Source organism: Notolepis coatsorum (assembly GCF_963971535.1).
Source record: "Notolepis coatsorum genome assembly, chromosome: 2".
NCBI lineage: Eukaryota > Metazoa > Chordata > Actinopteri > Aulopiformes > Paralepididae > Notolepis > Notolepis coatsorum.
Window position 1 is genome coordinate 205,103,758 of NC_140166.1, and position 14,053 is coordinate 205,117,810.

The window sequence follows — 14,053 nt, forward strand, 5'->3', positions numbered from 1 at the left end:
CATTCTGCAATCTGTTAATAAAGTTTTCATTCAATCATTCATTCATTCAGGTAGGATTGCATCCAGCATCCACCATTCTTTTGTTATGTTTTAGATAGTGGGAGTGGTTAAGGGTAGGAATATGGATATGTTTACAAACAACCTTTAACATTAAAATGATGACCACTTGCGGCTTGGGAAAAGGCTTTTGAAAACCGGCAATAAAACGCCAATGACCCCGTCCGATCTAGCATCAGACATCTATGATCACCCATTTGATCTAACGCGGTGTCCTCATCCGAGTAGGGTATATCTGCAGAACTGACTACTGCACAGTCAAACAAAGTACAAGCCCCGAAGCCCCGCCCAGACGTTGGGCTTGCGGCTCTGCAGATATCCCCTATTGCCTCATCCGCCACAGAGTGTATTTTATACTAAGGAACAGGAGGGCCTAACCACGACTCGCGCGGAGTGATTTCACAATGACTCCACCCTACGCGCTGCCCGGCTGCAGTGGCTCATTTTCGCGTCCTGCCCATCATCACACCCACCAGAAGAAAGCGGGGAGTGACGGAGCTGGGGATCTGCTGCTGGAGGCCTGAACCACTGACACAATACAGCTTGCTCACAACTCTGCATTGCTCGAGAGACAGACCACCTGTGACTTATTTGACGAAACACATTTCCATCTTTTAAACGTAATCCACACAAATATGTCCTGGCAAAGTTACGTGGATACCCTGATGGCAGACGGCAGCTGCCAGGACTGCGCCATTGTTGGGTATACAGACGCCAAATATGTCTGGGCATCTTTTCCCGGTGGTACCTTTGTCAACATAACGGTTAGTATGTTTTTGTTGCGATGTTGATCAATTGGTTGGTTGTCGTTTTTTTTGCGTGTTGGGTCAGATCGCGAGGATAACGGGGCCTTGTTGAATGGGATACACATGGTTCCTGTGTTGTTGCATTGACACCTCTTTCATGCCATTATTGTCTGTTCTCCGGACATTTTCGGACCAACGCCGGGGTTTAAACAGATGAAGTTCGGCATCGTTTTATCGTGTTATGCGATAAAGTAGCTCCGCGCCGCGACCACAGGAGAACAGCTACATAACGGTAATACGAGTTGGGCTAACGTTACGTTATTAGCGTTATAGCTCAGCGAGCTGCAGCTTCTTTAGGGTTACATTTAAAATAATGGTAGGACATTGTCAGACAAAGCACGGGTTTTTTTTCGGTCTAAAAATGATAGCTACGTTAATTACCTTCAAACATTGTCATTGTCTGAGTTTATTGTTGCTTTGTTTTGATGCACGGCTCAGTGTCAATGCGGTTCATTCGCTTTATAGCAACAGTAGCTCAAATCGTTCCGTTAGCGATCTAATGATTTTTTATCCGATCTAGATGATCGGCCCAATTTGAGTTACTGTTACTACTAACTACGATCAAATGTAATGATTGTGAAATATTACTGTAATAATTAGTTGTGTGAATCAAGCATCATTGACTCCAGGGACAACGATGGAAATAATAAGTCTTGGCTTTTCGTGTCTCTATCCCTGACAAAGCAAAGACTCATGTGATCTGTATATGTTGTCTAAAATAAAACTTACCTACCTACTATGTTACCCTTAAATGGCACGAGAAGCTGCAGCTTGCGAGCTAATAATGCTAAGTAACGTAGCTCATGTTGCTATAAGTTATAGCCCGACGCTGTATTACCGTTATGTAGCTGTTTTCTTCTCGTGGAGCTTTAGCCTCGTTAGCTTGGAGCTACTGTAGCGTCGGGCCGCTGGTCATTTAACTTAACTTACGCAAAGTTCGCAGGCCTTGTATACTCTCCTCGCGTGCCGCTGAGCTGGTTTTCACTACGCTGTTTGCGTAGTTGCGTTTTAAGAATCGGGGCCCTTTGCTGCCGCCCCTAGTTTTCCAAGATGGCGCGTTCACTCCCCGTTTCTTATTCATTTTTATTTACTGAAGCTAATCGCGATGTTGGCCCACAAATCTATCTTAAAACGACCATTCCAACTGACTAAACCATGTTATACGTGTCAGCCATAATTTAAGCATACATAGACGTTTCCCAATATCCCCACATCTGACTACTTGGCGTTACTGATTGTAATTCATACACAGCCTCCATTTTGTTGGGATAACAAGCATGTAAATAAAGTAGGAGCTAGCTAACGTTATCTTCTATAATGATCGTTGTCTTATTGGAAGCAGAATGAGAATGACACTGATCCGCACTGTCAACAGAACCATGATCTGATGTCCTAAACTAGCTTTGTTAGCTGAGCTAAATGAGCGAGGCGGGTGCGTTGTGTGTGTCCAGTCGGGGAGTGTGTCCACCCAGTCTGTTTGTAGGATAACTGGGATCATCCCTATGTTCCCCGGGTCCTACAGTATGTTCCCCGGGTCCTAACATAGGACCCGGGGATACATAGACATGCTCCCGGATAACTAACCACCATATAGAACCACAAACATGCTCAAATGTGGTGCTTCATGGCGATGTCGTGTTTTCCACATCCATGTTATTATGCTTGTGATAACTGCGAGCAACCACCTCGTGGCCATTATAGTAGGGAATGCTAGTATAGAATGCTATTTTTATAATCCTGCGAGGTCAGCCAACTAACGCTGTTAGCCAGCCATGGTTTGCCCAAATCTGCCATAATTAGATTTGTCAAATGAAATCAGCTGTGCTTGGCATGCGATATGATCCACATATGTGAAATGGTGGTATCCTGCAGATAACTTCATTCCCAGGGAAGCGTGTTGTTGTGATTAATAAACTGGGCCCGACATCCTTTCCAGAGCAAGCCATCAAGCTAAGGTAGCCACATTGAGCTACCAGAATCTTTTTGTTCTCTGCCCTGTTCAGCAGCCATGACTTTTTCCATACAAGGCACATATTCTGTCTGGCATGATCTCTTGTTTTGGTCAGTGATAGTCCAATGCTGTGGTTGCTGACTGAGATTTATGAAACATTTGCTCATCATGCAGGTCCATTACAAAAGCAGTCACACACAGGCTGCATTTTACTGACAAATATACAATGTAACCAGAGGTCATTCACCCTGTTTCTACCTACAGTATATTGGTCGTATTGTGTGAGAGACTAGCCTGCCTGTTTGTACATCCCAGAACATGCTCATTTTAATGCCCAAGTCTAGATGCATGTGGAATGGTTTCTTATTGTGTTATGTTGCTATGACACCTGGATTTCCCTACAGGGGATGAATAAAGGTTTGTCTCGTCTCATCAGTGGATCAGGAGGAGGTAGAGCAGTCGTCTGGTAATCGGAAGGTTCCCGTTCGATTCCTGCTCCTCCTGGGCAGCGTGTCGAAGTGTCCCTGAGCAAGACACTTAACCCCTAATTGCTCTCGATGAGCAGGTTGCCACCTTGCATGGTTGCCTCCGCCATCGGTGGGTGAATGTGAGGAACAATATTGTAAAGCGATAAAAGCTCTATATAATGCACCATTTATTATAATCTAATGTCTGACTGGTGTTGCCCTCAGAGTGAAGAAATCGACACCTTAATAGGGAAAGACCGAGAGGGTTTCTTCACTGGCGGCATGACCTTAGGCAATAAGAAGTGCTCCGTCATCAGAGACAGCCTCCATGTGGACGCTGACTGGACGATGGACATCAGGACAAAGAGTCAAGGAGGAGAGCCAACATACAACATTTCTGTAGGCAGAGCCGGCAAAGGTACGTGCCAGTCCCTGTCGTCGGAGCGCTTCCGTAGGCAGAGCTGGCAAAGGTATGTGCCAGCCTGCTGTCAACTGGCTCGAGTGCCACAGTGAAGCCATAGGCTAATGTGGAAGTAGTGTGCTAGATTAGCCGTTTATAACTTGTAGTCTGTGCATGTGTGATTCTAAATGGAATGCACCTTTCCTCAATATATGACTCATTGTAGAGGTTACATTCCAGGTTAATGTGATTAGCAGCTGGAGGTCATTCCAGTGAGGAGAAACGCATCACGGATGTTTTATTTATTAGCGCTCGTATGTCTGATTGAGTATCGTAAGTGCAAGCTCGGTTTAACAGCAGTCAGGGTAAAGGGGAATTCTTTACAATTATTCTCAAATCCATTTCCCCTTTATTGTTCCTAAAGTTTCTCTCTCGGGTGTTTGTTCCCTTGCCTTCCTTGGATGGTTTAAAATTAGTTCAGTTATTGTTATTAATACTCGACTCATTCAAACACTAAATGCATGTTTCAGTTGTAATCCCTTTGTGGCTTTGGTCATGAATCTAATTACTAGCCTTCAGAGGGTTTCGTCAATTTAACAATGAAATATTTACAAAAGAATGGTCCTTGAAGGCAGGGTTTCCGTTAGAAAAAATTGTTGCCGGTCTCCGTGACCTGCAAGATTTCAACTACCGGACAAATGAGATTAATTCCGGTCATAGTTTATTGAGCTTTAAAACAATTGAGATAGGCAGGCTATATAAAGAATGTCATCCTCAAGGCATGTAGATTTATAATATTATTACTTAAAACTAGGCTACTTTTGCGTATACAGTCATTAATATATTCCAAATAAAATAAGTCCCTCGATACTCCGTCTCCGTGCTGCTGCTGACTTGAAATAAAATAGACCGCGTATGTGGCAGTCGGTCCGACAATAAACAGCAGTCTGTTATAATCACATTTTTATGAGCTAACGAATTCCGTTATATTGGACATTTGTATTAATTATATCAAGCGAAGAACTGAGAAAGCAGAGACACGGCAACATTATCGTGGTTTGCGTGACTACTCTCTCCACCTCAATGTCACGCGGTCGAAAAGGGCGCTTGTCTATTGGACAGTGGAAATGTGTGTGTGGCTGCGATCCTGTGTGTGCGCGCGCGCGCGTGTGTGTGTCTGTGTGTGTACTGCGGAGCCCAGATCAGCGGAGCCGAGTTTTGACATGGCATTGATCCATTGTTCTATTGAAGCACATTATTACCACCATCCTCTCGCTAAACAACTTGTAGACCACGGTGTTTTTATGAGTGCCCACAAGTAGCTGTTTTATTAATAATATAATAAGCCGCGCGCCTCGGTAATAATAATAAGCCGCGTTTTTTCTTCCTTCTTCCCAAGATGCACAGACATAGATAGATAGATAGATAGATAGATAGAGAGAGAGAGAGAGAGAGAGAGAGATAGATAGATAGATAGATAGAGAGATAGATAGATAGATAGAGAGATTAGATGCAGTGTGCTTGTTTTGCAGTGAGTGCTGCGAGCAGTGGTAATAATAATCACTTCCTATATTTGGTTCGCGTTTGGTCCGCTGAAGCGAACCGAGACCTACGTTTTTAAAGCTCTCGCTGACAACGTCGTTGTCATTATTAGAAGCAACGAGGAAACAAATGTAATGATCGTTTCGTTCATCGCATAGGCTATTTAATTTTAGCCTATTTTAATACAATTCAAATAATCAAATTGTGCTTAGACTCAGGGAATTATTTTCACCGGACATTAAGACCGGAGAAATTAAATATGTCGGACTTCAAGAGATTTTGCCGGACAAATACCGGTAATTACCGGCTAACGGAAACGCTGCTTGAAGGACCATATCATTCTAATTTTGACTTATCGCCATTACCAGAAATAGTCCCTGTCTTAAACCAAATTTGGCTGCATAGGTGTATAAAGTGTACGTTTTGGTAGATCTCAGCCTACCTTTCACCCTTGCATTGAAAATATGCTCCATGAAACTTGAAAGTAGCTAGGCACAAGGTAATTTACCCTTGTGAAAATCACTATTGTTGATTTTCTCTAATGTTACTGACTGTATTATAATGTTACAAGCTATTCCAATGAGCTCATTACCTGGGAGTTGATAACAAGCTCCCCCAACTGGATGTGGAGGTTTGCTGTGCAGGTCTTCTAGTTAAGTAGAGTGTTGGAAAAAGTGGTTTTCAGAAAGCTGTTGCATATGCCTAGCGACTTTAAAACAAACATTCAATTCTCATGGAGTATTTTCCACCCCTTTCAACATCTGTGGCAGCGTGAATGGCATTTAGTAAGGTAAGCTGATATCAGCTAAAACACCCTATATACAACATTTGTACGATGGGGGCATTCTCCAAGTAATGGAGAAGTCTAGATTAGACTGGTCCTTTTCAATGTATGTACTACCTAACCATGTAGCTCAGTTATTTTGATGGATAAATCCAATGTAAGAGGATAATAGAACTACACATTTTGAAATGAAATTAATTTTTTTTAAAGAATTGCGCTAGTATTAATACTAAACATACGATGTCAAATTATTCCCCCAAAATTGGTACACAAGTAACAAATTGCAGATGTCCCTAGGAGAGAATTAGTCTTAATTGCCTGAGTCGTGCCAGATTTCATCTTGCCTGTATGGGCCCTGACGTCCTGTCCTCCTCCACCCTCCTCGCTAGTACCACAGTGTGCAGGTGAGAGGTGCTGCCACAGGGGCACGTTGATCCGCTTCTCTCCACTGACCGAGCTCCCATTTCTGGCCCTCTGAAAGACTCTCTAAACCGCATGTATCTTCCTCCTCTTCCTCCTCCTTGGTTAATCCACTCTTCTTCCCTCGTACCAAAATATCTTCAAAGTAGGGAGCCATTTCCCTTCTACCGCGAGGTGACTTTGTTCCTGTTAGGATGGATATTTATACTTAAAAGGTGCCACTAAAGGATTCTCACATGTATTGAGGAGAGGTACCATGAGCATGCTGTGTACTACATTGTGATAGTAGGTACCATGAGCATGCTGTGTACTACATTGTGTTAGTAGGTACCATGAGCATGCTGTGTACTACATTGTGTTAGTAGGTACCATGAGCATGCTGTGTACTACCTTGTGATGGTAGGTACCATGAGCATGCTGTGTACTACATTGTGATAGTAGGTACCATGAGCATGCTGTGTACTACATTGTGATAGTAGTGAGTAGTAGAAGCATTCACTTTCCTGTTCCCCTCTGCTGCTGGCATGTTACACATTGTTTTTGTAGCTGAAAGATTGAAGGATTGCACTCCTACAGCCATCTGTGCAATAGAGTGGAGCCATTTATCCAACTTGCATGATGCTACCTACTTTAGTAAAGGGATGAATGTGCTATTGGACGCTATTGGACGATTCTTGAGCCAGTTAAGCACCAAGTTGTCACTGCAGCAAGTTGAGAAAAGGGTGAGTAGTGATAGAGTGAGGGAGTAGAGGTGCTACTTCAAAATGTCAGGAAATCCACAGAAGCTATCACAAGTGACACTAATCCATTCAACAATATTACAAACATGGCTTTTTGATAAATGGCCTCAATCAGACGAGGGTACAACTGGAAATTACCAATAATTTTAAGTGTCGTTTTATTGTTATCACGTTTCCATTTTGTCTGATAGTCATTGATTGAAACATCATATTTTTTTTATGATGTAGTGGAACGTTCTTAGATGGAGTGTCACGCCTGATAGTTAAAGTTTGTTTAAGAGTCTCTGCCAGTGTCCCGTGGTTCTTTTTTAAATGGTATGACGGTGCCTTAATTGGGCATGAATCTGCTCACATTTTTATTTAGAAATTATTCAGCCCCAATTAGACAAATATAGAAGATCAGTGTGAAGATCTTGATGTCACCGGCTGTGAGTCTGACATAATTGTTACTCAGAGCACTGCACTTTAAAAGTTGGCTGCCATGTCAACTTTGGTGCCTAATTGGTTCAAGAAATATTGTGTGTTGGTCCTCTAGGTTTAGTGTGCATTAAGAAGTTAGAGGATCTGCTACTTAAAGGGATAGTTCAGATTTTTTTGGAACCCTTACTTAACCAACAATGGTGTTGCTCGAGTCCTTTCTCAGCACAAGCCACGGCTGTTCCTCATACTAGCTCGGGATAGTGCACGAACCAGTGCAAAGTCAATGGGGTCACGCTCCCACCTGTACAAGCTGATGGTAGACGTCAGCGAGCCTCCGTCAGCTTGTGCAGGACAGGAGCTTGACCGTATTGGCTTTGCACTGGTTTGTAGCTAACCATCTAGAGCTAGTATGAACGACAGCTGTGGCTTGTGCCTAGAAAGGACAGAGCAACATCATCGGTAAATAAATCTGAACTATCCCTTTTTTAAAGAGCACTTGGGGTCTATGAACTACAATCCTGATACGTAGCCAGAGCACTTCTTTGAAAGCCTCGTCACTTGCACACCGATTTAGTTTGGCTCTGCATGCACTTTCTTTGCCAAGCCCAGCAGCCGCGATAAGGAAATGAATGCTTAGGTTCCAAGTAGCCTGTGGTGCGAGATAGACTGGCTGGTTTGATCCCTATGTCTTCCCTCATACTTGACCTGTCCCACCTGCCTGTTGTGGATCTGTACGGTTTTCTTTTCACCTGTGATCTCCTAACCTCACCGTCTCTAAATGTCCCTTCTCTGTCTCTTTTCTTTCAGTCTTGGTCTATGTAATGGGCAAGGAAGGGGTCCATGGAGGCGGACTGAATAAGAAGGCATTCTCGATGGCAAAATACTTAAGGGATTCAGGGTTCTAGTTTAGTCTTAACTTAAGCCTGTGTGGTGTAGTTGAGGGAGAGAAGGAAAAAAAGGAGAGAAAAAAAGATGAAAAGAAAAAAAAATACAAAAAATACATAAACTCATAAAAACTAAAAACACAATTGCTGTCCAGAGTCCCCCCCCCCCCCCCCCCCCCCCTTCGAGCAGAGCAGTCCCATTGAATGACGTCCTGGGGAACGTTACTAGCAAAAGACATGTGCATGGTCCTACGTGGCCAGGCTTTGTCATCAAACCATGTACCCCTGTGTTTCTCGGGGGGAGAGAAAAAGACGTCTCTTTATTTATTTGTCCAGCCCCCCCACAACCACCATCATGTCTGTTGATTTTCTGTTGTTTTTTTGTTTTCTTCTTCATTGTGTTCTCCAGCGATGGTTTTAGTCATGGGGAAGGAAGGTGTCCACGGAGGGCAGCTCAACAAGAAATCCTTTCACATGGCTGATTACCTGAGGAAGTCTGGATACTAAAGGCAGCCTCCACCCGGCCACCTAGCAGCTCACCCACACCACCTGTTGCATTTCACACTACTTCCACTACTAGATGGTAGTTGCTTTTTCTTTTCCCCTCCCTCCCTTTCTCCCCCTCTCCTCCTCCCATTTCAGTCTACCCTTTGTATCATCGTCCCCCCCCCCCCCCGTCATCTTTATGCATTCACGCTGTGTACTCTTATCCCATTCTAGCACTATTGTTGCACCATAGTCTTTTAAAAAAAAAAGATGCGCATGTTGTTAACAAAGACATGACAAAAAATGTGTACTTGCTAAAGACCAGCGACCGTTCTGGCCAGAAGGCTCAGTGGTGACACTGACGTCAAAGTGAAGGAAACCTAAACGATTGAAGTAGTGCCATCTTTTTTTTCTTCTGTGGTGGTGTGCCCCCCCCCCCCCCCCCCGAGCAGCCGATGCCTTTTGGAGCACTTGAGTGGTAACCAAGCTCATTCTGTCTTCCTTTTCTAGAGCATGTCTGGGAGGGGAAACTGCATGCATATCTGCCCCCCCCCCCCCCCCCCAACTCCTGCCAAATAGTCTGCTCCTCCACTCCCCCTGCTCCCATCCTGTTTATTCATAGTAGGTAACACAGTACACTCCATACGTACACGGGAAACATGACCCCTCTCCCTCCGTTATTAATCAACCACTACATCTCCCAGACTCTCCTCTCCCTTCAGCCTCACTATTTTGTACTGAATAATTTTGGGGAGGGGGATTGCGCTTGGATCAGTTTGGTCATCGATGGAGTCTATATGCGGCAGGAGACGGCGTCGCTGGGCTGGAAAGCTCCTCGCCCTCATCGTGACTTCCCTGACTACACCAATCCCATGGACATTCCATCCTTACAATGGCTCAGGCACTTAAAAACTATTGTTTGCCAGCTCCTGTAATATATTTCCTTTTTTATCTTTTATTTTATTTCTTTTTGAAAAGGCTGCCATTTTTGGACAGTAGATATCGCAGCATAACCATCTGGAGTGTCCAGTTTGAATTTTCTTTCATAGGACCAATTTTAGTCGCAGCTTTGGGTATTTATACAATTGCTCTAAATCATTGTGAAGGACGACTGCTAACCTCGTTTTTCTGCTGAAGGCAAAACACTAACCTGGGGGAAAATAACACTCTTTTATCACACGAAGACATGAAAAGCTTCTGGGAAGGGGAGGGTTTGTCTGAAGGAAATTTGCAGTTTATTTTTTTTGAGAGAAAATGAATTACTGCATTTGTAGAACCCATGCTGTGTGATGAAAACAAAACTGTGGAATAAATTGCCTTGTTCTCTAGTCATCACCTAAGATGTGATATCAATTGTCTGTTCAAGCGGTACTTAAATGTAATGTCCAACTGAAAAGATCTTCAAAACAAAAAAAAGAAATAAGTAGAAATGACACTCGATTGAACAGGAGATGGGATTGGTTGGAATAAGGACACTTTGGTTGTCTTGTTGAAAACTTGCAAAAAAAAAAAAAATACAAAAAAAAATAATGTAGGCTTATCTATCCTGTGCCATAATGTAGAGAAACCTGTTGCTATTGTGAGATGGATTTGACCTGCTCCCCAATAAGGAGTCATTTCATTGGCACTTTTCTAAGGATGTCTTAGCATCAGCTGCAGTGTTCAAGCCTTGTGGGAGACTTACTGATTAAAAATACTCTTCGCTGATCTGTTTCTTCTCCCCCCCCCCCCCCCCCCCGACACCTCCTTTTTTTTCTTAAATTTTTCTTACATCTGGGATACAGTCTCTTTAACACATCTTGATTTCATATGCATAAACCAAGAAATGCCATAAATTGATTTATCACCTTGTTTACAGACAGATCAAATAAATTTATTCCAACCAGATCGTGTGTACATGTGCCCTCTTGGTTTTGTCCGCTGTTCGGGGTTGTGTAATTGGTCAGGTTTGCCCTCTCGACCTTGAGCTGAATTTCTCGACTGAAATGCCTGTTCTCCTAGAATGTTCCTTGGGAAGAAATCTTAAGGCGAAACGGTACCCCCAATAGGCAAAACAAATATTTTAATAGATATCACTATGAAACTTTCCCAGTTATGTACATAACTTAATAAAAATGTATTGCACGTTTTCTGAGATTTTATATTATGCAAAATGGGCGTTACCTACTTAAATATGCGCTCATTTGCATATATCACCAGGATAGACCACACATTGGATGATGCCAGATAATAAAAAAAATCATTATTTTGACAACACAACTTTTTACAGAAGGGGGAAATGGATTGTGGCTGTCTTTAAAAAAAAATCTCAAATCAGGAAATGCTGTCTACATTGCAGCTATGAATGATATCAACAAACCCCTTTGTAAAAAGATGCAGGGTATAGATGGGAAGACATTTGGAAAGTGGTGTGTGGGTGCTAGGGAAATGGGATTTTTTTTTTTATCTCGCATGTAAGAACTAATTTTTGGGAAAACGCCCTCAAAGTTCTGTATTGTAATTGTGATCTATGGACACAGACACAATGAAGTAAAATAAACAACTAATTGTGTGTTTTTGATATTTTATTGCCACTAGTTTGAAATAAGACATGTTAAGGAAGCAAAATATAACAATCAATATCGTTCCAAAAAGGTGATTTCGAGGGTACCGTCTCGCCTTAAGATAAAGTATGTTGCAGTTGTGCCACAAATGCTGTGAAAACCCTCATCTATGTGTAGATTAAAACTTAAATCTGACTTATAGTGAGAAATTAGTTTTTGCTCATCTTGTAATTTAAAAGAATATTGACCTACCATATTGTCAATCGACTGCAGAACTACGGTATGAGAGTGCAACACGTATGTCTTACAGTGCTTGCTTTAAAGTGGTCAACATGTGACCACGAAGCAAGTTTTTTTTGCAACATGTACAATCTTTTAGATGTAGTAAATTAATGGGCCGATGTTTAAGTAATTACAACTACAGTATTATTAACACACTACAGCTGTACAACGAGCCAAGAGTGAGCTGATCACCTCCCAAGTATTCAATTGGGAGGTTTGTAGGACACATCTGGAGATTTGATATGCTGACGACAAAGTTGAATTCATCTCAATGAATAATGCTAAGAAGAATGTCTAAATCAAACCAATCGGCTGCCGTGACGGCAAACCTCGCGAGGGGCAGATGTCAAGTATTCAGTGGATGAAATAAAGTGTAATTTTTCTTTAATTGAAGTGAAATTAGATCGAGTACACGGAGGTGAGCATAAAACATTTACAAGACTAATACATCGACTGAAAAAAAGAAAGGCAACGGGACGTGTCGACATAACAGTTCAAGCCTTGTTAGAAGAGAAACAAGAAGAATGTATGTTTTGTATTCACTACTTACAGTATTAAGATGTGATTAAGTTGACCAGATACATATTTCAAGACCTCAACCAATAACTGCTCATGTTACAAGGCCGTTGCTTGGTCTTGACCAATCAAATTAAGTCTACCACAGACTGTGCAGCGTGGACACAGGTACCACTGAGTAGAAGAGTCTCTACCCCGTCATCTAACATTACACATGACCTTTGTGAAGTTATCCATAACAGGACATAATAAAAATTAAAAAAACACTACATGGAGCACATCCTTTGGCTGAATGCTACGAATGATGCAACAGATCAGTCGTAGGAAGAAAAAAAATCACGCCGAGAGGAACAACAGGGCTCCCAGATCCGTCTAGAAAGAAATTGGCAAGACCGTAATCCGATGGTTATTAATTTGTCTGTATTCACTTGGAAAATGTCAGTTCAATTTTACAAAAAGGATGCCACATAGTGCATGGATTAAGATCTTTCTATGCAGCATGAGTATGTATATACATTGATGGACCTTCCCCACCTTCTGATACAGATATGCGGACTACAAAACAATCAAAAGGTGAAGATGGAACTTGCGGTGATCTATACATTTTATATACATGATGTTTTCGCTCCTGTGTCAAGCACACTTCTGGCCAGGACCTTGCTGCCCCTCTCTCAGTGGCTGAACAGTGGAGGACCAGCCAGAGTACAGTAGTCTTACTGTACACCATACTGTCAACACGCTGACTCGTCTTCCAGACACACCGTCGGCACTTGGCCCAGTCCTCCCGTGAAGCAGATTAAAAAATAAAAAGTATAGTGATTTTTGCATTCTAATTTTGGAGGGAAAATACACATTAAGCAGTGGCAGGAAGAGAGAAATAAAATAAAAATGAAACCATGTATCTGATTCATTCACATCCCCTGACACGAGTCTCTGCAGCTGTGAGGTTGGGGAAGGCGGGCCCTGGTGACCTGTTAGTCCTGCCATCGGTCAGTCCTCAGGCACGGGGCAAGTCGCGCTCGTAGTCGTGGTCCTCGGAGCAGGGCTGCTGCAGCTGCACCACGACCGTTTCCACGGTGACCTCGTCGTCAGTGCCGCTGCTGTCCAGCTCGTCCTCGTACTCGGAGGACTCCTGCTCGTGCTCGGAGTGCGATGCCCCCGACATGGTGCCGAAGGAGTGGGCGCTGGTGGAGGCCAGCGAGCGCAGGAGAGGGGTGCTCTCCGACACCTCCTCGTTCTCCTCCGGGCCGCTCTCGCCCTCCTCCGAGTCAGAGTCCGAGTCGCCCTGCGATGGGACCACCTTCTGCTTGCAGACGGGACACGTCTTCTTGGTCTTGGTCAGCCAGGGGTCAACGCACTTGCTGTGGTACGCTGTAGGGTGAGAAAGGTGCGGGTATGAGGTTATCGGGCCAACACGCAGGTCAAAGTGCGCGTGCAATGCCATGGGTGTTTCACTCGACACACCTAGCTCTGGGTGTGATTTAAAAGGTAAAGGTCAAAGATCACCAAGGACAGGGTGAACCACCACGTATACAATTACCTATGGAATTTGACATTCGTGCAAACAAACGGTAAAAAATTAAGAAAAGGGCTCAATACATTTCAATAGGATTACATTAAATAAAGTTTTCATTCATTCATTCATTCATTCATTCTTGTGGGGGAAATATCCTATAGCTGTCATGTGCAATGTCAAGGAGGTTTAGCCTATTGTACATGTTAAATGTAAATGATCTCCTTGTTCAACAATGTTTT

The 14,053-nt window shown here is 43.1% G+C and overlaps 2 protein-coding genes across 3 annotated transcripts in view; one reads left to right on the forward strand and one right to left on the reverse strand.

The window, feature by feature from the left end:
- Positions 1–513: 513 nt before the first annotated feature.
- Positions 514–10,844, forward strand: LOC311248990 (profilin-2-like). Of its 2 annotated transcripts, none has more exons than XM_084338236.1 (3): positions 514–821; positions 3,507–3,699; positions 8,881–10,844. In XM_084338236.1, the coding sequence occupies exons 1-3, from the start codon at positions 693–695 to the stop codon at positions 8,976–8,978; spliced, it is 420 nt and encodes a 139-aa protein (XP_084194362.1). In that variant the 5' UTR covers positions 514–692; the 3' UTR covers positions 8,979–10,844. The 2 variants fall into 2 exon arrangements, with proteins under 2 accessions (XP_084194362.1, XP_084194363.1); XM_084338237.1 differs by lacking the exon at positions 8,881–10,844 and adding an exon at positions 8,395–8,874.
- rnf13 (ring finger protein 13) overlaps positions 10,669–14,053 on the reverse strand; it is a 108,354-nt gene continuing 104,969 nt past the window's right edge. The window contains exon 10 of the mRNA XM_084338235.1: positions 10,669–13,669. Coding sequence (XP_084194361.1) covers positions 13,296–13,669 — 374 coding nt within the window. The 3' untranslated portion in view covers positions 10,669–13,295. The remainder of the gene's footprint in view (positions 13,670–14,053) is intronic.

Excerpts from the sequence above, each read along its gene's own strand:
- LOC311248990 (XM_084338236.1), top strand. The coding sequence starts at position 693 with ATGTCCTGGCAAAGTTACGTGGATACCCTGATGGCAGACGGCAGCTGC. Across the intron at positions 822-3,506 it reads GTACCTTTGTCAACATAACG|AGTGAAGAAATCGACACCTT; the intron begins GTTAGTATGTTT and ends TGTTGCCCTCAG. Across the intron at positions 3,700-8,880 it reads TGTAGGCAGAGCCGGCAAAG|CGATGGTTTTAGTCATGGGG; the intron begins GTACGTGCCAGT and ends TGTGTTCTCCAG.